Genomic DNA, 25475 nt, shown 5'->3' with positions numbered 1-25475 from the left:
TCCAGACTGGAGATCAGAGTCTCCCGTGGTGAGTTCAGACTAAGATCTCCCATCTCCCCATTTGCTTGGAGTGCACGCGAGTCTCTGCATGATAGAGCATGTAGCCTGACACATCCTGTCACCTGACAAGAACCTGGAGGTCTCAGGAGTGGGGGCCCCACAGCTGGGCATGGGCCGTGAGGGAGGCTCCCTTTGAGTGCTGACCGGGTGGCGTGTCTCACCTGGTGGGCACGAAGCAGCTGGTCAGTACGGGGTGAGTGGCTCCTGCCTGGTGCATGCGGCCATGGAGGAGGAGAGAGTCTCTAGCATTGATCTGCTGACATGTAAGGGTTAAGTCATGCTGGGGAGATGGTCATCAAGAAGAAGTCAGGTTGCATATGCTGGAAAGCCTGTACACGTGAATTCAGTTCTTCAGTGTATCTCCTGTCCTTTAAAGCCACAGTGCAGTCAGGCCACTAGAAAAATGAGCTTAAAAAGCACCCTCTGTTTATTCCTTCCTTGGGGCTTGTCAGTGCCGCCTTTGTCTGTATGTCTGTCTCTGCAGAGTTTGTCTTCCTAGAGGACATGATACGACACTTGTCAAGCGAACAGGAAACTTTCTGGCCCATTTTGTGGGTTTTGGACTCTGAGCAGTTTAGAGTGGCCGTCCGCGTTTAGATAATAAACATTTGCCGCTACTTTGAAAGTGGATTAAGGTCTGAAGCTTTATCCAGATAATATTGTGAAGGTTCTCACACATCAAACCATTTCTTTGTTATTTGAACAGATGATGGCAGCAAAATCAGGAGTTCGTTCAGAGATATTCATATTCCAAAATGTCTCTTAAAGCCACATCATATCGCTGTCCTTGTCAGAGAGTGGTTCCCTGACCAGTTCCAGTCAGAGTAATGCCCTTTCCATGTAAGTAAATTGTTATAGATTATCTTAATGTGCTTGGAGAAACACCGGATCCATTCATTTGTGAGCAGAAGGGTTGGGATGGAGAATGCCATGGCACCAGCTGCAGGTACTTGGGGGCAGCAGGAAACCCTACGGAGACTGAAGTCACGCAGACATTAATCTAGCAGGAACAGTGCTTTGTGCCATATGTGAAATAAATGGAAAATGCAGATAACAGACAATCTGAGGATAAATTAACCCTTTTACTTGCAGAGCTGTCTGGGAGGTGATGATGATTTTTCAAGGTTCAGTGGGTGGCAGCAAACTTCGCCAAGATTTTTGGATATTCATTTGTCTGCAAAGCCTCACCCACAACTGTTAATAGGAGCTGCTGAGGAAAGAGAGGTTCTGCTTCCCTGCAGCCCCTGGAACAGCCACTCCACAGCAATTAAACTTAATATATGAGGACCTATGTTGAAAGTTTTATACCATCAACCCCATGGAACCAGGCCTGCTTGTCCGGGGGTTGAATTTGGGCTCACGCAGAACAAAAAAAGCCAGTCCTACCTTGAAGTTGCCAATCTCTCCAGCAACCAAAATTGTTCCTCTCCTTCAAAGTATTTCCCTTCAGAGACTTTTCAGTGTTAAAGTGTTTGAGATCAGCCATTTCCCCCCTGTGCAAGCTAAAAAGGGAGCTGCCTTCTCCACCTTTTGTCTACCAAGTATATTTGTAGCTCCTTCATTTGGATAGCCCAGCATCAGAGTGTCACGTTCTGCCTCCTGAGAGAGTTTTTGTCTGTCAAACTCGCTTTCCCCTCAGCCAGTACAGATTTAGTGCCACCATTTTGGTTTGATTGCCATCAGGTGTCTGACTCATTATTACTAAGAAATACCCACTGGCTTTGAACACTCATTGCCTCATGGCCCAACTTTCAATAGGAAGCTTTGCGATTAGCTGAGTGGAAACTGTCACCTCGATAATTTTTGTTATGATGAAATAGGGCTTTGGGTGAGATTGGCAGAAGAACTCAGTGCTGGTCTGAAACTCTTTGTGATGAAATGCAAATTCCTCTTCTCAGCTGGAACAGAATCATATCTGTGCTGAAGATACTTGCAGATTTTGCCCCTGCTTTCTCCACTGGCTTTGGGTCTTAGTGCCTCCATTTGGCTGTAATTATATCCTGTCGGTGCTTTCAGGTTTGGATTCCTAGTCAACAGATGAAGATAACACTGCTTGCTTATATTAGAGAACTGCTGTGAGTGCAATTAATAAAGCTGCAAAGCTGAAAAGTAGTGGAAGAGCTAAATATCATTACATAACGAGACCTCATTCACAGTACATGATGTGAAAAATGATTTCTTGCAAAGAATGATAAATTGCCGTGGCTTTTTAGCCTAATTGTAGATGCTTGATTCTAATTTGTTATTTGTCATTTCCATGTTAATGAAGAGTTTTAGATATAATTACCGCATTTATGGCAAACAACACAGTATCATTTTCCAATGCTTGCGAAGCACTGGCTTCTTTAGAAATAGCAGGGCTGGGTAATTATCCTTGTTGTGCAGCTCCAGGATAGGCTCTACAAATAATAGTGTCCAGCTCCCTCTGCAGAACAGGTCTTGTGCAAGATGCTTCCCAAAGGCAGCTCATCTCATTAACCCTCTGCTGCATTTGGGGACCCGAGACTCAGAGATGTGAAGTGACTTCCACAGGGCACTCGGTAGGGCTCCTAGTGGCCCGGATTCCTTCTGGACAGCATCTTCTCTTCATCGCTCTCACAACGCAAAAGATGGCCAGAGCCACTGTTTTGGTTGACAACAAGTTTCCCAGTTTGCCCTAGTTATCATAGACAGGGAGATGATCCTCAAACCCCATTCACTGGCATATTGCAGAGATTTTGCTTGATCAAGGCTGGGTTTGACTGACGTTGGTGGTGATGGGAGTTTCATGGGTTTCTAAGAGTATCTCATCTAAGGCCTGGAAAGTCCTGGTATGGTAGGAAGCCCATAACTGCTATTTTGGAACAAACCAGTGTAATATTTGTGAGTTCCCCTGCCCACTGTGACTGTGGATTTCCATTGCGTTGATAGATGTAGTAGTTCCTGATCCTCTATTTTTGCTACATCTTTTCTTGTTGTCCTGCTCCATCCAATGACAGGGGCAGCCCAACCTGGGCTTCTCTCCATGGGGTGGCAAAAGGCAACTTGAGAAGCTTTGATACATAGCAGTAGGAGGGAGGGGTCCTAATGCATTGACTTGAGATGTTGGTGGACACATCGCTTCTCTGCGATGGGCAGCTGTACCATACCATCCTCTTCCACCAGCAAGCTCCATCTCAAAGCTATTTTGAGGTTTGGCCAATGTTATGAGAGGAGCCTTGTTGCTGTGATCGTCAGGAGACTTTGGCTTTCACGGCTCAAGTGTCTACGGTCCCTTTGTCCCTGGAACAACACGATTATTTAGCTTAGCTACCCGCTCTTTGTAGCTCTTCTTCCTGCCCTGGTACTTGTGCACTAGGATTTACTTACAGAGTGCAATGCTGCTCCCTTTCAGCCTTTGCTGTAGCTGAGTTAGCCAAGCGTCTTTTGCTTTTCCTTTTAAGTTTCTGGTTTTGCATCCCAGCACTGAGACAGTCTGAGCACATCTGTTGAGAACATCTCCTTTGTGTGGCTTTTCATTACCTGCTAGGGAAGGTGGATGCAACTTAGAGAAAGATGCTGGGAAACCAGCAACAGGGAGGTGCTTGAAAATATCTTAAGGGTCTGGTAAGTAGTGTGGGCCAGGGGCATGTGCTAAGCTTTGGGGACAGACAGATGTTCCAGTGCCGAGAGCGAGACTATGATTCTCTGTGTTAGCATATATCATGAATTAGAGATTCACCTCCCTCCAACCTCTCAAAATGGGGAAAATTTTTTCTCTTTCACTTGTCTCCACACTCTGAGTTCCTCCTATTCGTAGGCCGCATGCCCAGGAGGTGGCATGTAATGTGTTTGAAGTGGAATAAATCGGTGGTCACTGCTTTCAATTATCCCAACCCAGGCTTGTTCACTGCGGAAGGCGGCCTGTGAAATATGGCAGGACTGACAAGTCACGAGCGCTGCCAGAGCATTAACGCTGATCTGCAGACAGACTTCAGCACAGCGCCTGCCGTAAGCAGCAATCCCTGCCTGCGCTGCCTGTGACAGCTCCAGCCACCCTGATGTGGGGAGGCTGGGCGCAGAGGAGGGAGCTGGTGGAGAGCGCTGAAGTGCACTTCTGCCGGCAAGCCATTGCTGAAATCCTTGAGCAGCTTCTGCAGCTAATGCTTAGAGCCACTTCAGCCTTTTCACTGAAATGGGAGATGTCCTGGGCTGCTAGTTTCAAGCCAGGAAAATTGGAAGCATAGCCGCTCATCTCACTGTGGTGAGAAAAGCACTGCCCCATGGCAGTAATGCCATTACTGAGGCTCACGAACACAAAATGGGATAGAGGACTTCAATCCTGCCCCATTCCAGCCCTGTCTGGTTAGTCTCTGAGTTAGTCACATCTCCATGGCGTCCAGGGGTTTCCCTGCCTGTCTTGCAGACCTAGATACCCAAGGTAGGATTGAGCAACGTGACGTGGGTGGGCCAGTGGGAAGCGACGCATGCAGCAATTGTCACTCGCCAGCTCTTAGTTGTTGTTTGTTTTTGTTTTTTGAGTTGTTGTTTGTTAACATACACAAGCTCCTGGAGGAAGAGGGCTAAGAATAGACTTCTGTAGTATGAAAGGGTTGGCACGAGCTTCAGTGCGACTTTGTGACAGCAACAGAGAAGAAAGTGCTCTCTCTGTTGTATTCCTACAGAGACGTTCTGCTGTCACCCAGTTGTGAGTCTCCAGCTTCTTGTCATGAAATCATCAGGAGGGAATGGCCCACAGAGGTGAAGGACTGAAACAGGAAGGACTTGGTTAACCTGAGCCTGGCTCAGCTGCTTCCTTTGATATGAGATGGGAATAAATCACTGCTGTTCAAATGATGCAGTGATTTCTGCTCAGTTTATGTTGGTATAAGTGAGCTTATATTGGCATAAGTGTGTATTTGCAGTGCCAGAACAATTGCAACTTGTCTCAGAAATTAGCTTAGAAAGACTCTATCTAGGGCTTACCTCCTTTTTCAACTTTTCTGAGACCAGATCTTTCCTTACATCCACCTAGTGTTGGATGGGAACATACTTAAGCAACTCTGTGGACTTGACCACGAAGGAGACCTGTCCTATGGCCAGCCCAGCCTGGAGGAGAACAGGAAGACATCGTCTCCCTTTTTACTCTTTGGCGGTGTGGTAGCACCTAGAAGCCAGCTGACAGTGACCTCACCGTACAAGTGGTTGGGGACAATCAGAACAGCCTCTTCCCTCTCTGCACCATGTCCCCGTAGCCCTCCGTGCTGTCACTGACAGTGTTTTCTCCCCATTGCAGGTTCTTCTTCCTCACTGCATCATTCTCTCGGTACGGTTGTGAGTTTGCATTCACCAGCAAAACCACGGCATGGTCAAGAGCCTTGATGGAGAAGTGCTGCCTGCTTCTCCTTGTGCTCACTCCACTGCTGGTCACGGCTTGTGTGGGCCTGAGAAATGCAGCACATCAGTATTATGCTTTCAAGCAGGGGGCAATAATATCAGAGGGCAATAATAAGAAAATAGTGCAGAAGAAGCAAAGCTAGACACTGTCATATCTGGAACACCACCCACACCGTGGTGTGCCCACGGTGGCTCCTCAAGAGTGTGGTGTCTGCAACTCTCCTCCGGCCCAGAGACAGTATCTAAAGGGGAGGTGGTGATACAACGTGAATGATTTGAGTATTTTTGGCCTGAATGAGGCTGCTAAAGTTGTCTCTAATGAAAGCTCAGCCAGCCCTCAGCATCCTCCCATGATACTGTTCTGTGCCTTGGCCTGTTGGAGCAGTGATGGGATTTCTGTTGTAATTTGGTGGCACTTTATAAATGTATCTCGCTGCTGCCAAGCACTGACTCTCCAGGCAAGCCAGACCTCTGCTGTCCCAGGAGCTGCCTTTACCCTTGCACAGTTTCCAAGCTCTGGAGCCAGAAGACAGAGGTTTCTGATTGGGGAGGCTGCACAGCATCTAATTTGAAACCACACCACTGGCATGGGATGAACCCACATTCGTGTGAAGGCCATGTTGTGACAAAGGACCAAAGAGCATAGCGACCCATGGAGACAGCAGTCCCCAGTCAGAAAAGAGCTACAAGATGCCTCCATGTCAAAAAAAGGGACTTGTAGTGGTGACCTCCATCCCGTCTCTGTCACTCTGCTCCTCTGGCATTCAGGCTGCTGCAGTGTTGGGTACAGCACATGATGAGGGACAAAACCTTCACCTGAGAAGTGACGGTTCAACTCCAAAATCATGTCAAAATGTTCCTTAACCTGAAGGAACAGGTTTTTCCTGGGAGATCATTTTAAGACAGCTACCAGACTCCACGTGGGGCTTGCCAGCTGCTGGGAGCGAAGCACGTTGCCACTGGAGGGGCTGATTTCTGCTGCGAATGGATCCGTCACCCTGGTTCCTATGGATGGATGATTGCCCACAGTCACTCTGGTTCCTGCAGGCACCAAGCACCTGTAGGTAATCCTTCACGACATGAATTACTTTTCTGGATTATATTTTGTTTCAGTCGGTGCTGTAGTAACACTTTCTGACACGTCTGATCCTGTTGCGTGGTCTCTAGTTCAGCCTGGTCTTACGTGACTTCACGGGATGTACACAGAAGACTTCTCCCTCCTCCACTTTGTATGCTATAAATTTAGGGTGGTGGTGTTCCTTCAAAATGCATTACAGCAAGTAGAAGGCATCATTCACGCTGCCTTGGCATGATGCTGCGTGTCATTACCTCCCTGTCTGCCTCACTTCCAGGCATGAAGTGTTTTTGTGCCATTGCTTTCCTGGAGCTCGGAGTCTAATCAGCAGTCTCCTGGTACCCGGCATTCCAGCGACCTTCTCAGTGACCTGCCCTCCAAAGAGTGCCGTAATTTCTGGAGCTTTTCTAGTTTTTAGGGGATAAAATCTGCCAGTGACAGAGGACATTTGTAGACAGCAGGAATAAATCACTGGGAAGTGTAAGCACAGTGGAAAATCACTGTACTGCTAGTAAGATCCTGCCATTTCCATGTTCTCTCCCTGCTGTTTTGCTTTGCTCATTGCTCACTCCCTTTTCCTCTCCTTGCGATTTCCCTAGGGCCCTCCCATAGGTATACTGTGAACATTACAGGAGGCTGGGAGAGCTTTTGGGAAAACCCATTCACTTTCTTCACCTGCCTAATTGAAACTATTACATTTTTCCTCTTGTCTTCCCCAGATAAAGGATGCTTTGCTTCACAGAGTTGCAGCCTTCACAGTTGTGAATTTTACCATAAGTGCAGATGGGTATTGACCATTTTGGGCTTAATATATAGTGTATTTGAGTCTTCGGTCAGGTTCGTGTTGTACTTAGTGGACCGTAGGTAAGGCCTTATGTGAATTAAAAGAAACAGGATCATTTCATGGACCCTTCACTAGCACCGAGTATAAAGTCCAGGTAGGCCCGGGTTGATGAGTAGTAGTTGGGTATCACCTCCTCCCTGGGGCTGGGCTTCTGCTGGCAGCATGCAGAATTTTCCTGATGTTATTGAAGGTATCAATGGACACTACAGGCGTATAACCTGGGCAGGGCACATCCTGGGGTGGAAATGGTGCGACTCTGCTGAAGTTAGTGGAGTTTCACCAGGTAGGGAAAGGAACGCGTTTTGTGTTCCTTCCTGGAGCAGGAGTAAGGTCAGGTTCAATGTCTGTCACAAATACATGCTCAGAGCAGCTTTCTGAGCAGCTGAATTCTTCCCTCTTTGGTCCTATATTTATTTGACAATTTGCTTCTCCTTGCAAACATTCATGAAAAACTTTTCTGCGTGTTCAATCTTCAAGAATAGGTAATACAGTCTGAATGGATGCTAATGAGGGTAGGGAAAGGAGAGTGTATTTATTTTTCCTTAGCACCCTAGGTACTTTGATACTTAAAGTAATGGCTTGCTAAAGAGCATTCCTTTCTGAATAAGACCATTTTACTGTGATTTAATATATGTACTATATTAGCTTCTAGAACATCACATCCAGATGGAGATGTTACAGTAGGGGCTATTAAAATATGTAGGAAGAGGCTCTGACACAAGTGACTCGCAAGAGAAACAGAGAAGACAGACTAAATGTTATGTATTATACCTTTAATATTCCCCTGGAAAGAATAGGAAATGGAATAACAGAGATTAATTTACTTGCCTGTGGTTATACAAGAAGTCAATTGCAAGGCTATCGAACCAGTGTCAGGAACCTTAAGTTCCTATTTGGTGTTTCATCACAAGAGCATCGAATCGCAGTGGGAATCGATGTTCAGTTCTGGATGCAGGAGGAATGTGGGATCAGACTTTTTTTATTAGCAAATAGAAGCCAACTGCATTTTTTTTTTTTTGCGACTAACACTGGACGGTGCTCAGTCTGCTCATGTTCCCAAGTCTTTGCATGAATATGAATCTCTGAGATAATCAGATTTTATTTGTAGCATCTAATCGATGCTCAGGCCTTTGTGGTTTAATTACTAGAATAATTGTTTGCTGAAAACACAGTTCAATATCTATTTTTTTCTTTAAAGGTCAACTCCATCATTTTGATTTCCAACCATTTAGTATTTTATTGATCTTTATGTCATTTCATGATGAGCACTGCATCTTGCCAGCTGAAATCAAAACTTGAAATAGGAAAAATGCATTCTTTTTCTTAAATGCAAAAGGTGGAAAATACTGTATTTCGGCCTTGCTTGCTGCAGGCAAATCCTTCATACAGCGTCCCCAGGAAACGTGATTCTGAAAATTACGTTTGCTCTTTATGGAAGGAAAAAAGCAAACCAAGAATTTTTTTGGAGCCTGATTAATATCGGAAAAGAAGTTTTGCAGTTTAGCTGCTGATCCTTTAAAGCAGATAAGGATGCGGGCTCTGTCGGCAGGACATGGAGATCTATGTGGCTTGCATCTAGAGAGGGCTGAATGAGTGGGTTGAGTAGCTGCATGGACAAATGCCCTCTCCTCTCTGTAGGGGGGAAAATCACGTGGCTTCAGCTGGAGATTTGGAAGGTGTTTAGTCAGATAACAGCGACTGTTTTTTTGCTGCCATCCTGCAGCAGAAATGAGATGCCGTTTATCAGCGGGATGAGTGAGATGCTCTCCATCTGCAGCTTCTCTGGCTTTTTCACTCCCCCCGTCACAGCGACTTGACATTTAGTTTTAATTTGCAAAAAATGTATCTGTCTTTCCGAGATTATGGGAAAGGGTACTGGGTTATGGAGCGGAAAATAGGCTTGTTGAAAAATGGGCATTAAGAGGTAGCATGGGACCAATTTCCATTTCATGTTCTTTTTCTACAAATATATGGGGTCAAGTCCTACAGTTGTAGCCCGGGCAAAACCACCAGTGATTTCAGGGGGACTTGATGCCAGAAAGAGCTAAAAGATTGTCATAATGTAAGTGCAAAGATCCCCGAACCATTTCTGCAGCTTGGTTCTCGGCGTTGGTGGCATCAGATGGCGCAGCTCCCCCACCGCCGCAGAGCGGCTCCACACCATTATTTATCTCGCTTTGTTTTCTCTAATCCCTGAGATGACTTGGGCAGATTGCAAACACAACACAGAGCCCGTTGACAGTAGGAAGAATTTATGGGCCACATCCTCAGCGGCTGTAAATCAGGAAACAGCCAGCTCAGGATCTCAGTGTACCTTAAAGCATCTTAAAAAAACCTGTCACTGAGGTTGAGATGCGCTTCCTATGGAAGGATGATGCTTCTCCCATTAAGGCATTGCCCTGTAAATCTGCATATGCACGTGGCTTGCCTGGCAATAACAGCCATGCCAATCATTAAATATGTTGTATGTATATTCTGTTATATTATCAAGAACTATCTCAATAACTTTACCACACTTTAACTGTTGGGACCGAAATTTTTCCATGGTGCTTGCCCTGGACTTTTAAAGAAAATTTCAGCTAAAGAAGTTCACCTGCTCCAGTGTATGAAGAGAGGGGAAAAATAAACCATCAATAATTCTTTTACTGGGGACCTCTGAGAAAAAATAATGGGCAATTAGAATTGGTATTCTGCTGAGCATGCAAAATTGGGTGTTTCTTTACTCATGAGTCTTGACTTTGCAGCTTTAATAACCTCTTTAAGGTAGCTGTTGTGTGCCATTTATTTACGTACCACTATCCAAATATTACTACATAAAAGCAGCAATTGAAGAGTCATGTGTCCTATGAAGGAAGGCCATCATGGGCTTTTTCAATGCTTTTTTCAGGCCGCTGATCTATCTCTTCTAGAGTTTTTGCTAATCCCTACACTCTGAATTCTTGTAAAATTTTGCCATACAGATATTTTACTCTGCCACCCAGCTGAAGTCCTTCTGCAGCTCCTCCTTCTCCAGTCCAAATCATGCTGGGCTGGGATGGACTTGTGCAGGTGCCCTCATTGCTCGCTGCAATGACCAGGCGAGTGGTATTAAACCCCACTCCCGTCACCCAGAGAATGGCTTAAAAATCTCCAAAGAGCAATAAGAGGAACCCTGAACTACTGTGAAAGCGCTACCGCTGCGTCCCTTGGAGAGGAGCTGAAGAAGAAATGCGATGTGAAGACTTTCTGGCAGGCTTGGAAGCCTTTGGGACCCAAATTGTGGTTTGCTGTCTGTCACGTCTCAGCCAAAGGTACCCAAAGGTTGAAGTTTTGAATGGAGATTTTCAGCGTTGCCTATGAGACCACGCTGTGTTTGCTTTCAGGATATTAGATCTTGCAGTCGTGGCACATTTATGTTGTAGAGCGGTCGTTGCATTTTAGGTCTTCTTAGGAGTTTTTAAGGTATTTCTCTTTCTATTCTTGGTTCAGTAAGACTAAAGGTATGGAGGCTGGACTTCAGGGGGACAGAAGATAATATCCCAGTCAGAGCAGGAATCAGGCAGCTTCTGTGTGCAATAAATCACGATATGTGTCAATAGCAGTATTGTGTGCACTGTGTTCCAGGTCCTCTGGGTTCATCACACTTGTGCTTCCTCCTTCACCCTCACCCATCTTGTCTCTGTGCTTTGCACCTCTCTCAGCTGAAACTTTCTGTTTGGAAACATCCAGGCAATTTGGTGCAGGAACCTCCCCTCTAAGTGAAGTATCAGAGTTGCTCATGTATCCATCAGAAAAGAAGGGCTCCTTCAGAGGAAAAACCAGACCTGGAGTGGGGATGGTGACATTGTGAAGGTGCCGCTCTCTCTCTCGGTGACTCTGGGAGTTGAAGGTAGATAGACTTTTAATTTGGGCATGTCAGATAAGTGCCTGAAGTTCGATGGGATATGCATTAAGTCTTGCAAACAGTTTTTCCCTTTCAGGCGATGACATGCATTTTGCAGAGGAGGAGGGCTAGCTACAAGTGGCAGAGCCAGTTGGCAGCTAAGGCATCCCAATTCAATTTTTAGGACTTCTTTATGTTCCCAATATGGGCACTGTGAGTATGTCATGAATGGAAGCTGTTGAATATGAATATTTTCAGCATACAAGAAAACACATTAGCTAGAGCCGGGGGGTTCTCGCTGCTGGTGGAGTCCGTGTTGCTCTAGGAGCTGTGCCAGGGCAGAGTGGCGGAGAACCGGGTCCGCTTCGGCGGAGGCGTTGCCATTTCCATAAGCAAGGTTTGCATTTCCTCTCCCAGAGCGCACGCAGCTTTTGGATACTGTGCGAGCAAGTAAATGTTTAATTGTACAACAAATTGTGACAGCCGATTCACAGCAATGTCCTGCTGATGCCTTTTACTCTTAGGATACCGAGAGGTTTTCTACCTTGGCTTTGTTTTAACATCTTGTGCCTGTCTGGCATCACTTAGGTAGAAACAAATAGTTTGTCTATACCAACAAGTGTTTTGAAGGCACCGCAGAAGAACTGAGTTTACAGAGAAAGGCAAAAGCAGAAGCTTAGCAAGTGGCTACTTGGTGTTGGCAGATCAAAGAGGAAAACAGCTTAAAAAGCGCAAGGGAAAAGGAAAAGGAGAAACCTGACCTAATGCCATGGGGAAGGGAGTGCCAAAAGGATTTATATGGTCAGGGAAGGATTTAAGAAGCCCATTTTAGTTTCTGCTTTCTGGGTGAGCGTGGTGAGTTGTGCTCCCACGTCTCCCTTCCTCTCTGAAGAGGTTTGGGTATGTTGTGGCAGGTCGTAGTGTGCAGCCAGGCTTGGGTTGTAGCTGGGAGGACAGGGAAAAGGTTGTAGTCAGTGCAATTAACAAACGAGAAAGTTGCATGGTAACTATCAAAGTTCACTTTGTTAATTCAAAGTTTGCCCAACCAAATTTTTTTTCTGAAAACATCAATAGTAATTGTCAGTTTGGCATTTGTTTGATTGTCTGGCCATTCAAGTCTTCATGAGTTGGGCATGGGGGGAAGTGCATTCATCAAAATTCCCATCAAGTAGGCATAGTTTTTCTTCTGGAATTAAAAATGTGATGCCTTCCGGCCAAATGCCATTTTCTGTATTATTTATTTGTGCTAGTAAGTAAATTGGCAATTGTGTTTTTTAAGGAAAAGGAGCCGATGCAGCCTTGTGCTATTAACTTGTCAGAGCCGAGCAGATGAAGCACGGAGCATTTCTGCAAAATTGTTCTCACTAGTCTCATTTAAAAGAAAGTCTTACCTGCAAGAGAAAGGGAAGAAATCTGTACTGTAATAGGGCAGATTGCTTGTTGTAGATAGATACATTTAAAGTAATTGTTCTTTTCTTTATTTTTTACACTTTAACCAGCTCTCCTTTGCTGGAACAAGGAATACAGCTTGGAAATTGTGCATGTAGGTGAGGGAAGAGGAGAACTAACTATAGCAAATCTCTTGCTCTAATGTATGTAATGGAGATTGAACAGGCGCTTTAAAGGACAGTAATGTCCCGTTTTCTCACTGCAGAGGTGCGCACGGGTAGCTGCTCTGGCAGCGGGGTCTCTAGCAAAGTCTAACCATCAAGGATGAAGTTTACCCCTCCTGACTACCACCAGTTGTTATCCCTGACCAGAAGCAGCACCAAACCCAGCCATTTCATGGTGGGGAACGGGAAGAGTAGGGTAGCAGCATGGAAGAGGTGAATTATTTTGTTTTCGGGAAAATTGCGGTGTCAGACCTGTGCTGAGCTGCATCGTCCGCGAGGTGCAGTTATATTTCACTTTACTGTAACCTACGCAAAGCCTCCTCCCCTATTTACAATTCCACACTCTTGCAAACGTGCCAAGCCAACCTTTTCCTGCCTTACAACAGCCATAGCCAGGGGTGGGATGAAGACCTTGCCCCGGCTGGAGGAAGGCAGAGCAAACCCAACATCCACAGCAGGCATTGCTAGTGCTAAAAAAGAGTTGCTCTGTTTGCTCCTTGCCTTCATCTGTCTTTGCCTCCTGCATCTTGTCTGACACACAGATCGCTTGTGGTGGGGACTGTCATCTGCTGCAGTGGGGACCTTGTCCTTAAACAGCTTCTCTGGTTCCTGAGATTGGGATGTCTCTGATTTCAGACAGATGTGAAAGCAATTAACAGTAGCTGTTAGATCAAAGTCTTTTCATGCCCTGAGCATACTGGGGTGACTGATGTTTTCTGATTTCTCAGAATGAAGCTCGGTGCACCTCTCTCAGCCTATTGCGTTTAAGGAATTACAGATGCAATGGTTGAGTCAGGTTACCTGAGCTCCAGCTTAACCATAAAACCATCCTTCAGCCCTTTTCTCTGCCCTTTGGGGAGTGTATAGGAGCTTGGGTGCCATGTTTTCACTGCTGTTGTGGCGGTCACGCTGGAGAATTGTTGAAAGAGAAGGTGCTGGATGTACCTTCACCAGTATCAAGATGAAGTTCTGGAATAAAGATGTAAATGCTGGATTTGAAAATACAGCGAGATGCACAGGGCAGAGGGATAATGTGCTCATTTTGCCACGGAAAACCAGAATTGCTTTAGATGATGATTAAAAAAGGGAATATGATTAAAACCAGCTGATAAGATGAAACTAAAGTGACAAGATAAACAGCAGGGCATCCAAGAGGGGAAAGGGGAGATAGAACTGCTGGCAGGAGGGCATGAATTATTGATTGAAATCTCCACCAGAAGGTAAAGTCTTTGTGTTTTCTTATCCGAGAATGGAGAGAATGAATGAGAAGTGAACAGAATTATTAAGCAGCTTTATCATTGCATTCGAGTGGATAATTAGGCAATTAGGATTGCTAAAAGTTGGCACAGCATGAAGCCTGGAGGACTCGTGCTCCTAATTTCAGAGGGGGGCGATGAGGGAAGCAGGGGAAAGCCTTTGGCGAGAGATTTGGTGGTGCGTTATGGTGAGGCTTAAAGGCAGAGCCTGCCTCTGGCACCCAGCAGCTTCCAGAACAAAAGGGGGTTCAAGAAATCTGACCAGTAAAGAAGAACTTATTTGAAAGTGGACAGTTCTCTGAAGAGTAACAAGAAGTGAGATCATGAGTGAAGGCGCCTGATAAGGGCTCAGGGAAGGAGAGCACAGCTAATAATGGTACATATGGACCCACTTTCTTCCATGGTGGGGATGCAGAGTAGCCATGGGAGTTACTGTGTAGTTAGTGTTTTGAGTACTTTTTCCAGATCTTTGCCTTCAGTTAACATCCCCTCTCCTTTCAGGTGAGTTGTCTGTAGCGAGACTTTGCAGGGACATAAGCTGAGGGTGCTGCGAGATCCCTGAGCTGAGCACCAAGAGGTCAGACTCTTCCTTAGGAGGACAGTGTCAGAATGCGGTTTAGACTTGCAGTGAATATGATCTGTCATGCTACCTTAATTTAATTTTCTTTGGTCAGAAGCGACAAATACTGGATTTTTCCCTGATGTAAGTCGTGCAAGCGCTCTTTGTTGTCGGAGGATCTTTCCAGCTGAACTCGGAGGCAGCTTCCAAACCTCTTGTGCTTCGATTCTCTGTTATAAATTGTATCTGGTCACCCCCTTTGTAAAGAGAAGCTCTGCAAAAAACAAATGAGTTGGGAGGGTGAGCTGGCTGAATCTGTTCTTGTTTGGGATGCAAAGGTGTGGGACACAGTGGAAAGGAGAGGGATGGAAACACAAGAGGCGTCTCTCACGAGGGTTTGTTTGGATTTATTGCATTGAAGAGTTCAGTGGTGAAAGCAGATGTTGGGCCATCCAGTGCCATGTACCACACACCCTCATATGTCACCTATTGCCCCTCTCCTGAGCCTTCAGCCTGCATCTGGCAAAACCCGAACTTTCAGAAAGTTTTTGCTCATGGGGCTTTTTCGCTGTCCCTTTGGACCAGGTTCCTCCAAGGAGGGGCCAGGCAGGCCCACAGGCTGCTGCTTACCTCTGCAAATTAGCCAGGCTTCTTTAGTTGGCTTCTTAATAGCTGGCTGCATGTTTTCAAGGGGAAAGCTGGGTAAAAATGACTAAAAATAGCACAGTATATCTGTAACTGTCTGAATTCACCCTGGGCTGCTCTGACGCCAATGCCAGACAACCGTGCTCCTCCTCCGTGCTCCTGACCTGCTTAATCTTAAGCTGTATGTTATTTAAAATTAATTTGCAGAGAAGCAGACATTATATAAATCGCTGAGGAAATGTCAGATTATGTGTGTAATTTTTGAAGTGCTCCACACTCATCTAACTCAGCTCCCCATGAAACCGAGGGATCAAAATTAAGCGGAGGCAGAGTGCTTGGACTAGTCGCCGTCCTTAAAATGCCATGGAAGACGAGCCAGCATTGCAGACACTTGTTAGTAATTTCACACCCAGAGACTGTTGTCGCTTGTTCAGGACATTCAGTGATCAGGAAAGGAAAAAAAAAAAGGAGATGATGAAAAATGCATGGACTAGAGTATTTGTTGCTATTTATTTGCTCGGCCTCATTGGCAAGTCACCTAGTGTTTTTGGAGAGGGTTGCATTTTTATGAGAAGGTGCCATCCGCAATGTTCCTCTTCCAAGACCAAGTTCAGAATATTAATTATGGATAATGATGCATAATTAGAGTCTGAATTAATTGATGGTAGCCATTTAGCATAGATATAAATTCTAACTTGAAAAAGTGCTTTATCTCCTACCCACACCATGCAGTGTCCACATATGGGTAAATAATTAGAGCAGTAAGTGCTCGGTTTTAATGACACAGTGGCTTGCCATTTCCTCAAAGGTGTTAAAACAGTTTTGTGCATTAGTGACATTAAAAGTGTTTGTAATTCGTGGTAACCCGGAGCTCCTTGACTTGTCATGGCCTCAGCCTGACCGGTGGCAGAGCCGGGAGGTCCGGGACCATGGCTGTGGCTGCTCCATGCTCTCCACTCCTGCCCAGGAGAGCTGGATCTGCTGCTGCTGCACACCGGTGTGGTCCTGCCAGGACGTTGAAAGGCCAGCCAGGTTTTTGACCTCCTGCTGCCTTAGCTTCCCAAATTTGCGACCATTATTTTCCTCTAGCACAGGTCAGGGGCTGTCACTCAGCCAGCTTGTGGCTGCATTAGAGCATCTCTTGGAGAGGCGTCCAGTCTGGAGGAGAAATCACCTTGTGTTGTTTCTTTTGTGGCTTAGGCTGATTCACAGAGGCGTCTGACATGCTCTACGTGGTTGGAAATAAGACCGGTTTTAGTAATAAGCAACTGTACAAATAGCAAATAAAGATTTGTACTGTAGTGTCTGTGGGTCCCAACGGACCGGACGTGCTGCTCTGGTTTTGTAGAGCAGAGGGGAAGCAAAGCCAGAATTTGTGTCCATTGAAAATAGGTAGTAGAATAGTATGAGACCAGCCCCGGCCTCTGACCTGTCAGAAATACTCTGGAGTTAATTACTGCTTTAGACACACCGTTGTTCAGCTGCAAGAAAGTGGATCGACTGTTGACAAGATCACAGATCCCATACAATTATCATGAAAGATTGTAAAAATAGGCTTTGTGCTGAGCTTGAGTTGGGGCCAACTGAGAACCACAGCAGCTTTAAGTGGCTGTGTGCGCGCATGGTGTGTACACGTGTGGCTGTCTCGATGTGTATGGAGGACGTCAGTCCTGAGCCTCAAAACGTGCACTGTGATTCTGAAGCTGTGGCTGTCACTGTGTGACTGTGAGTCACCATCACTACTCCTCCTGGGAACCTGGAATAAAACACAATAGCATCATTAAACATGAGAGTCATGAGAAGGCTCTTTGGTAAGAATTTTGGCATGAATTCTTTTGGTTTGCAATATTTGTGTTTTTAAAACGATTTTTCCTGGTGTTTGGTCTCTCCCATGCCTGTCACCAAGGCAGCAGCGTAGGGGCTCTCCTTGAAAGTCTAGGTGATGTTTACAGCCAGTGCTTGTTTTAGCGTTACATCTAGAAACCCAGCTGAGAAACCTAGCCCAGGGGAACCAGGCGTTTCCTTCCTCTCTGATATTCCACTGGGAGTGATGTTCAAGGCATGCAGCCTCCGACTGGCAGAGTTTGATGGTGATGGCACCTTCATAACTTGAGTTTACTACAGCTTAGACCACGCAGGTTAGGACTAATGGTGGGAAGAGTTGATAAAAGTAGACTTTTTGTCCTCTTCTGGTGCTGTGGGTGTCTGTCTCCTGGATAACTCATTTTTTTTCTTACCTGTCAGAGATAAGTGAGTTTGCGTGTATGCACCTGTGCCTGTTTCACACTTTTTCACCTCTACGTAATTTGGGATCCTTCTGTTTGGAAAGCAGTATGTTACTAATAGTTAAAAAGGGAGTATTCAAATCACTTTGAGCTTGTTAAAATCATGTGGTTTAATACAGTGATGCTGATCTCTGGGCTGAGTCTTACCACTTCCTAGCTGCTGCACTTCTCTGTATTGTATGTGAGACTTAAAAAGGCCATTTACTGATGGCCCTATTGCTGCACCCCACTCACAGGAAGGCTCTCAGTATGATGGTTACCCTGAGCAGGGTACATGCGTGTGCCAACAGGCAGGCTCTAATACTGCTAAAGCAAGCTTCGAAGGCAGCTTCTACGAGAAAGCAGGCTTGGAAATAGGGTCTCTCTCCATAAACAGTGTGTTACATCTGGGATCTAGTGTATCCTGGGAAAAATATTCTTCAGATGGACATTGGAGTATCCAAGAGTCCCCTTGTGCCTCCTGGAGAAACAGAGGTCCTTGACCAGGGCTTAAAACACAGTCGCCACACGCTGAAAAGAACCACCATTGAACTGTTTGCTTGCCTCTTACCTATGAGCAGGAATTGGTTAAAATATTAGTGGGTATCTAAAAGTCTGAGACTTTTGTCTTCGGTGCAGTGCAGTCGAATCCAGTTGCCTGTGGAATTAATGGGTCATGCACCCGCTGTTAAGCCTTTGCAGTTCTTCGAGATTAGCTGAATATTTCATCCCAAAGTACATGCCATTAAAGACTTGTAATTCTTGGGTATCATATTTCATGTGACCTATATTAACTGTTAGGAAGTGAAAGTCTCTGGGATGGCAGTATAAATTTCTTGGTTTAGTAATTTAGCATCTCCAGTGCTGTCCCAGTCCTCACATGTTTTCTGGTGACTTCCCAGAGCAGGCAGTGGCTGCTTCCATAAAAGCAGGGGAATAAAAGACAAGGCAAAACACTTTTTTAAGCATCGTTACAGGCTATGCCAAACAGAGGGAGGAATATCTATGTGGAGGAGGCCAGTGGAAGGGGATAGCCACGCTGCTAGGTTTTCTCCTTGTCTGGCATCCCACTGTGTGTATGAGAAGTGCTGGTTAAAAACCTGAAATAATTGTTTTTCATCTTCCCCTTTTAGTCACTCTGAAGACGTGAATGGCACAGGCAAATCTTGCCTGACAACTCGCTTGAAGAGTTTCTCTTGTTGATTTGCTGCATTTGCTTTTTTTCATGAATGAGAAGAGAGGAAATCTAACAAAAAGTGTTATCAGCTTGTCAAGTTAATTAGTGTCTATTTTAATACTATCATTATAATTTGTTACTAATTAATATAACATAAGTAACATGATTACAGCTTTTTTTGTCTTATTTTTCAGTGAGAAGCTGGATGGAGAAGCTGAAAGATAAGGTAGGAGGCTCAGTGTTTCAATTACTTTAAAAGCAAAACCATTTTTACTTGTAGGAACAAACTCTTGTCACTGGAGTTCATTATCTCTACAAAGACAATTGAGAAGGGGCTTAAAATTTTCTCTGGGAGGCAATGAACCAGATGCTGCTGTTGTATAGAGTGGTGTAAATCCACAGTAGATCCCCGATGAGTGCTAACTAAGAGCAGAAGGAGGGACAGGGGTATTTTATAGACTTCTCTGCACAAGAAAATCACTTTCGCTTCAGACTACCTGAGCTACTTTTTTATATTGCCCTCTAACTTACCGCCACCCCTTTTCTCTAAGTCCTAAGCTTGGTTCTATATCCAAGTCAAGAGGATCTGGTGATCCTCTCTGGTGAGAGGCTGCGTGCTACGCCACCGCCTCTGGATGAGACCTTTTCTGCTTCCACATGCAAGAAGAACTGCAAATTCCTGGAAGGAAAAAGAGGAAAAGATAACAGATCCTGATCTTTTCTCTCTGGTGTTGCAGGGTGATGGTACATGGAACCAGGCATTGTGCCAACCACAGGCAGTGACGGCTTTTTAGGCTCTGCTGCCTAGGGCAAATAATAACATTTTGAAATGGTTGTGAAGCCTTCCAAATGTTGTGTTAATGCCAGAAAAACCATGAATCTAGAAATGATGTGACACTAGTGTTTCAAGACAAGAACATTTTGTGACTCAACGGGGCTTGGAAATTCTTGAACAGGATCAGAGTCAATAGGCAAAAAAAACCACCAGAAGGAATAATGACTTGATGGGAAGCTCCAGTCCCTGAAAATACATCTCTAAGCTTAAGCAGATAGTTACCCAACGAGCTCAGCCTTCCCATGCGATCCCACCAAATTTCAGCAGCACCTTACCATCAAGTCTGAACAGAGAGATGGGGTCTGGGTGTCTGTTTTCCAGGACTGGGGAGTGGAAGGGTTTAGGGTGGATTTATGCCCAGCCCTTGTTGAGTTGCTTTTCTGCCTACAATAGGAAGGAGGCATGTCTAGTACAAGCCATGCTCATAGCAGAGCACCTTGGCCTGGGATTCAGCCTGAGCGAATGCTGAAAGGACAGAGAATGGTTTTCCCGACGAAGGTAAAAAGCAGACACCAAGACTGGTTGAGTGCCTGGAGTGAATGGAGCATGCACGGGTCACCTGCTCATGCCAGACCTTCCCCAGCCAGCACAACACCAGTGTAGGGGCATCAGGCGTCTTCTCACTGAAGCCGTAGCTTTTACTTCTTTCCTCTTGGCACCTTGTTGGCTGCCTCTGTCCTTCCCCATTGCAGAGTGGGGATGCATGTTCCAGTCTCCAACAGAGTTGCTCTGTAGAGTCTGAATCTCAGATGTTGGACTGCATGGCACAAGCACTGGTATAACTGGGGGTCTGCTAGTGTCCACTTAAAAGAGAGACTCAGCCCTGAGCCATCTCCCTCCTTTGGGGAACGGCAGATGTATGGAAGCAGATCTTTCACCTTGCTCACACTTTCCCTTAGAAAAGCCCAACAAAAACCACTCCCCCACCCCCAACCGAATGCTGGTGAAGCAAATCACTCCCAAATAAACCTGCTCACCCCTTTTCCTCCTCTTCCTTGTTGAGTTTATCAGCACCAGTCACAATATGTGCCCCTTCCATTTGCTGTTGGCAGAGCCCCGTCCTCTCTATTTTACAATCCCTCCATCCAAAAGACTATCCTGGCACATGATGGCCCCATCCCCGAGAGATGCATCTTCCTGTGTCCACCAGGGCTGCCCTGCTGGGAGGGGGAAGGGTGTGGGGAGCATGGGGCCAGGAGCACAGGTCAGTGACAAATTTATGTCCGGTCTCCTGCAAACACTGTGCAAATGTTGCATTTGGCATGCTGAATAGTGGACACGAGGTTCCTCTGAAGTCCTCTGTTGCTATTGTCCCAAAGTCCAGCGGAGCCAGGAAGGTCATGGTGATGGATTGGTTGTATTAAAAGCATCCCTAGGACTTGTAGCACCTTCCCCATGGGCAAGGGCTAAAAACATGGCTTCGGAGCTGCCTGTGAAATGGGGTTTCCTATCAGGCAAGTGCAGAAGCCCTCATGAGTTGGGCTGCATGACACAGAGGGGCTGGGAAAACAGGACCTGGATCCTCTTCCCATTGCAGGCTTTTGGGGTAGAAATTGTTGGTCCAGCTGTTGGGGGAAGCCTGTAAAAGGGGATGGGCTGGCCAGGCATGATAAAGGCTCACGGGTGGGCTAGGGAGTTCACCGTATGAAAACTAGTGAGTTCTGATATGGACACCCAGCCGGGCAGCAGCTAAAAAGCCATTTCCAGTCTCCCCTCACTGCCCACACCAGCAGAAAGTTCCAGAAATAGAAAAACCCATGCTGCACTAATTAGGTCACCCAATTAAGGCACCTTAATTGCCTCGCAGAGATACAGTCTTTTATCTGTGTTCTCACTGACCTCTTTTTTCGGGAACCGGGGTGCAGGCATGCAGCCCCCCTCCACGTGCGTGTGCTGAGCAGGGCTGGGTGTTCTGGGAGGGTGTTCAGGGGACCTGCAGGACACAGCTGGAGATCCCTCAGGCCTTGGGATCCAGGCACAAAGGTGTTGCTATTTAAAGTGCACTGAGCAGGATCTGGAGGGGTTTGGGAGGGCAAAACAGCCCTTGTGAGCATTGAATTATTTTCATTCTCTAGGTAAGCATACGAAGGCAGGGCAGCGCACACTAAATAGCTTCTTTTTCCCCCCCCTACTCAGTGGATTGTGGAAGAAAAGCAATTCCGCTGTAAGAATGTGTTGTTGAGTTGTGTTGCAGTTTGGGAATGCAGATGAAGATGAGTGGTTGTAAGCAATGGACTGGGGCTTGCTAAGAGCTGTCTGATGGTCCTCTGAGTTGTGCATGTGTCCCTTGGCAGGCGTAAAAACTATTTTGGGGGCGTGTAGACCGCGAAGGGTAAAGCTGTGGTGCCACAGCAGAGGACTCTGTTGCTGCAGTGTGAAGGAAGGCAGCGCTGACGAGGGAGGGAGCCAGGCTCTACCTGCCTCCCTTACTCCATTGAGCCCCCCAGCCTGGATTAGGTGAGGATGCTGAAGTAATTTGGCACTTTAAAACATGGGTTAATTTTCATTCAAAACAGTGAAATATAAAATGACAAGCACTTGGGAATATTTTCCATAGGATTTTAAATGTTTAATTGTGTAATTTTAAATTAGTCATGCTATCCATATTTTATTTTTTTTTGATGAGATGAGCAATGCAAATGTACGAATCATAGCAATTGAGTTAGAGCTGATTTACTTCTGCTGTGCTTCCCTTAGGGCCAGCTGAAGGTACACGTGCCCTTCCTCTATGTCATTGTCCTGCTCATGCAAGTGACCCCTTCCCATGCAAAGCCAAAGCATTTGGTGCAAAGCACATCCCCATGCTGAGATATGTCACTAGTGTCCTGGGGCATGTGCTTTCCCACACCAACGTGTCTCTGGGAAGCATGGGAGCTGTGTAATACTCTTTACTGGAGGTGTATTTAGCAGTTCGTCCACGGCAAGACACCCTCCAGCTGGTCAGGAGGATGGTGGGTCCCTTTCCCACCCACCTCTCATGATGGTGGCGAGAGCCCCTGCTTTGCAGAGCAGCCGTTCTCCGAAAACAGCTCCTCGCCTGTTCCTCTGCTCCCCGGCTGGTGATGGCCGTCTCACCTGGTGGCTCGTGGGCACTTGGCTGTCCTGCCTGTGCCACGCTTTCCTCTGCCTGCCCCTGCCGCCCCGAGGGCTGCGGGACGGTGTGGAGAGCTGCGGGCAGCAGGGTGCCGAGACACTTGTCACCACACTGCTCAGTGCCGCGCTGCTAGTCCGGATTTGTGCCAAAAAGCAGATGAAAACGGCAGCCCTTGGCTCTCCGGATTGAGCTCCGTTGCACATGGCCAGACATACATACTTGTGCCTTGATTTATGCTGGTGGTACCTGAGGAGCTCAGAGCAGCGCTCAGCCTACACTACACAGCGTGTCGTGAAGCTGTTTGGGTCATGACAGGTCTTTGTTGTGGCTCAAGATTGCCTGTCCCTGGCGGTCGAGGTTCTCCTTTACATGTTGTTCTTTCGATGCTCCACCCCGGCACTTGCAGCTCTGCACCAGAACTGTTCCCTCTCTTAAAGGCGGGCAAACACTGCAGTGTCTCAGCTATCACAAGGCAGAACCTGTGAGCAAAAGCTGATGGTGAGCGAGCCGTGGTGGTTACCAGCTTGGTCCTGGAGTGGGGCTGGTTGGGGGCTTGCTTAGCAATCCTGGAAGCAGGGCTTATCCTATGGGTGATAGAGACTCAAATACAACAAACTCTGACAAAAGCAGCACAGGGATCTCTCCCAGTCCTAGACTGGTGGAAGATGACTCTGAAAGGACGGTCTTGTGAGTGCTGTTCTGCTTCTCTCTTTTCCCCGTAGGCAGGATACATGTCGGGGATGCTGGTCCCTGTAGGAGTCGGGATAGCTGGAGCCCTGTTTATCCTAGGAGCGCTCTACAGCATTAAGATTATGAATCGCCGAAGGAGAAATGGCTCAAAGAGACATAAAAGAAAGGTATGGAAACTGGAAAGGAAGACCCCAATCCCACCCACTCTCCTGTTAGCCATTGTGGCTGTAAAGCGCAGCCTGGTTATTGGTATGGTTTGTCTGGGCCAGAGTGTTCGGGACCTCTCAGTTAGAGTTTGGGGGAATCCGAAAGGTCTTAATTTCCTTCTTTCATTGCTCTTCAATGTTTCTTTTCTTCCCCTAGCAGAGGGAATTTAACAGCATGCAAGACCGAGTCATGCTCTTAGCTGACAGCTCTGAAGATGAATTTTGAGTCGAACTGCAGTGCCCTTGCGATAGCCCGTGACTTTTAAAAAGGAGGGAGGGGGAGAAAAAGAACAAGCGACTTTCTGCTGCATCACTGCTCTCCGCCGCCCCGAGCCACCGAGCAGTGGTCGGTACCACCCCGGCGAAACGGCATGCTACGCTCTACGTGTCCCGCGCAGTGATGTTTGTTTTGATACAGTAGTGAGATTTCACATTTGCACCCGGCACCTCATTCAGATCCACAGCGCGTCTTGTTACAGCTGGAGCTGATCCATATGGATGATTATTTTCCTATTACCCTGGTGTGCTGTTTTGGTCCTGGCTGGCAGTAATTTAATCATAACAATAGCTCTCACCTAGCCTGGGAATGGAAATCTTTACTGTGAATGAATTCTGTCCAATTTGTTAATTTTAAATGTTACATTACCTGAGCTAGAGTTCATTAGTGCTAAGATTAGCTGCTCTGCTTAATTAATGAGTTATACACTTGAACTGTATCCCTTGCCACCTGAGAAGTGCCCAAGTACAGTGTTGTTGATAGGGTTTGAAGCACATTTCTGCACTCGAGTTCCCGACTCTCACCCCTTCTTTCTTCCTTCAGCTCTGCTCCACGCTTCTTGGAGACACACAGGAATGGCCTCAACACTTGATTCACCACAAAAATCATAGTCCATTTTCAACCAACGCTGTCTGTTACAGCACAATAAATACCAGCGCTCACCTACTGACGGATAGTCTTGCATGGATCTCTTAGCTTTTGTTCAGTGTGCAAGTAAGAGAAGAGCCAGGCTAGAGGTTTCTTCAGCTTCTGCCTCCTGTTTGAAGGACACTAGTTATTGGTCCATCTCTTTCATAAGGCTGTGTTCACATAGAGGTGAAAGTGGAGCATCCGTCTCCTTTACCCGCTGGAAATTACGTTTTCAGCCCCTAAAAGCAGTGTGAATGGCAGCACCTTTGGGGGATCTGGATGGGTCTTGTCTCCAGACCACCGAATGCAGAGAGGCACCAAAGGTTGTGGGGCGGGTGGCTGTTGGTGTTGTGGGAATTGTTGCTAATAGTCAGCAAGCAGTGGCAGCCACAGCTGGAGAGATGTCTGCTGTGGGGAGGTGAAGTGGTCCCGCTGGGAGCCCTTGGCCATGGGGTGAAATGAGAAGCTGTAGGACAGATGGCTGCAGAGCGTTGTGGAGGTGAAGCCCAAGGGTGGCACAGGGTGAGGGCAGCTGCCCGGGCTGCTAGCACGAGGTTGCAGAGGGAGACAGCCAGTGTCTGAGATGTTATTGGAACTGAGCAGGGGAAACAAATGTTGCTTTGCACAGAAATGCTGTCAAAATAGCTAGAAAAAGGGCTGCGTTACTTTAGCTCTGCTTCTGGTTGTGAAATTACATCAGTCTGACATTTATGCAAAACAGCCACTTTTCTGAGGTGGGAATCACTGTTCTTTCAGGAATCATCCTTCATACAAGGAGCAGTGACTGTTGCCAGAGGAGACTTGACTAGACAAATAAGGCCAGACTGCGCGTCTGCTGAGATTAAATCCCAGAGAGCCTTCAGAGATGGTGGAAAGGAGGAGAGTTTGAGGAGGGGCACATGCAGGATTTCATTCCTCGTAAAGGTGAAAAGCTGGGTCAGATTGAGAAGGGTAGATGTAGATGATGGTAAGCAAATGTCTCGTGGGCACGTGAATGTGTTTGCAAGGTAGAGAGGACGTTTGGAAGACCCTC

General features: G+C 46.5%; 1 protein-coding gene across 1 annotated transcript in view; it reads left to right on the top strand.

Moving 5' to 3' along the window:
* The window catches only part of ARMH4 (armadillo like helical domain containing 4), a 59360-nt gene extending 35599 nt beyond the window's left edge, over positions 1-23761 (top strand). The window contains exons 5-8 of the mRNA XM_054200593.1: positions 18905-18936; positions 19939-20043; positions 23362-23496; positions 23693-23761. Of these exons, the coding sequence (XP_054056568.1) occupies positions 18905-18936; positions 19939-20043; positions 23362-23496; positions 23693-23761 (341 nt within the window). The remainder of the gene's footprint in view (positions 1-18904; positions 18937-19938; positions 20044-23361; positions 23497-23692) is intronic.
* Positions 23762-25475: the final 1714 nt, after the last annotated feature.

Source organism: Rissa tridactyla, chromosome 4, assembly GCF_028500815.1.
Source record: "Rissa tridactyla isolate bRisTri1 chromosome 4, bRisTri1.patW.cur.20221130, whole genome shotgun sequence".
Classification (NCBI taxonomy): domain Eukaryota; kingdom Metazoa; phylum Chordata; class Aves; order Charadriiformes; family Laridae; genus Rissa; species Rissa tridactyla.
This window is presented reverse-complemented; position numbering and strand designations above follow the sequence as displayed.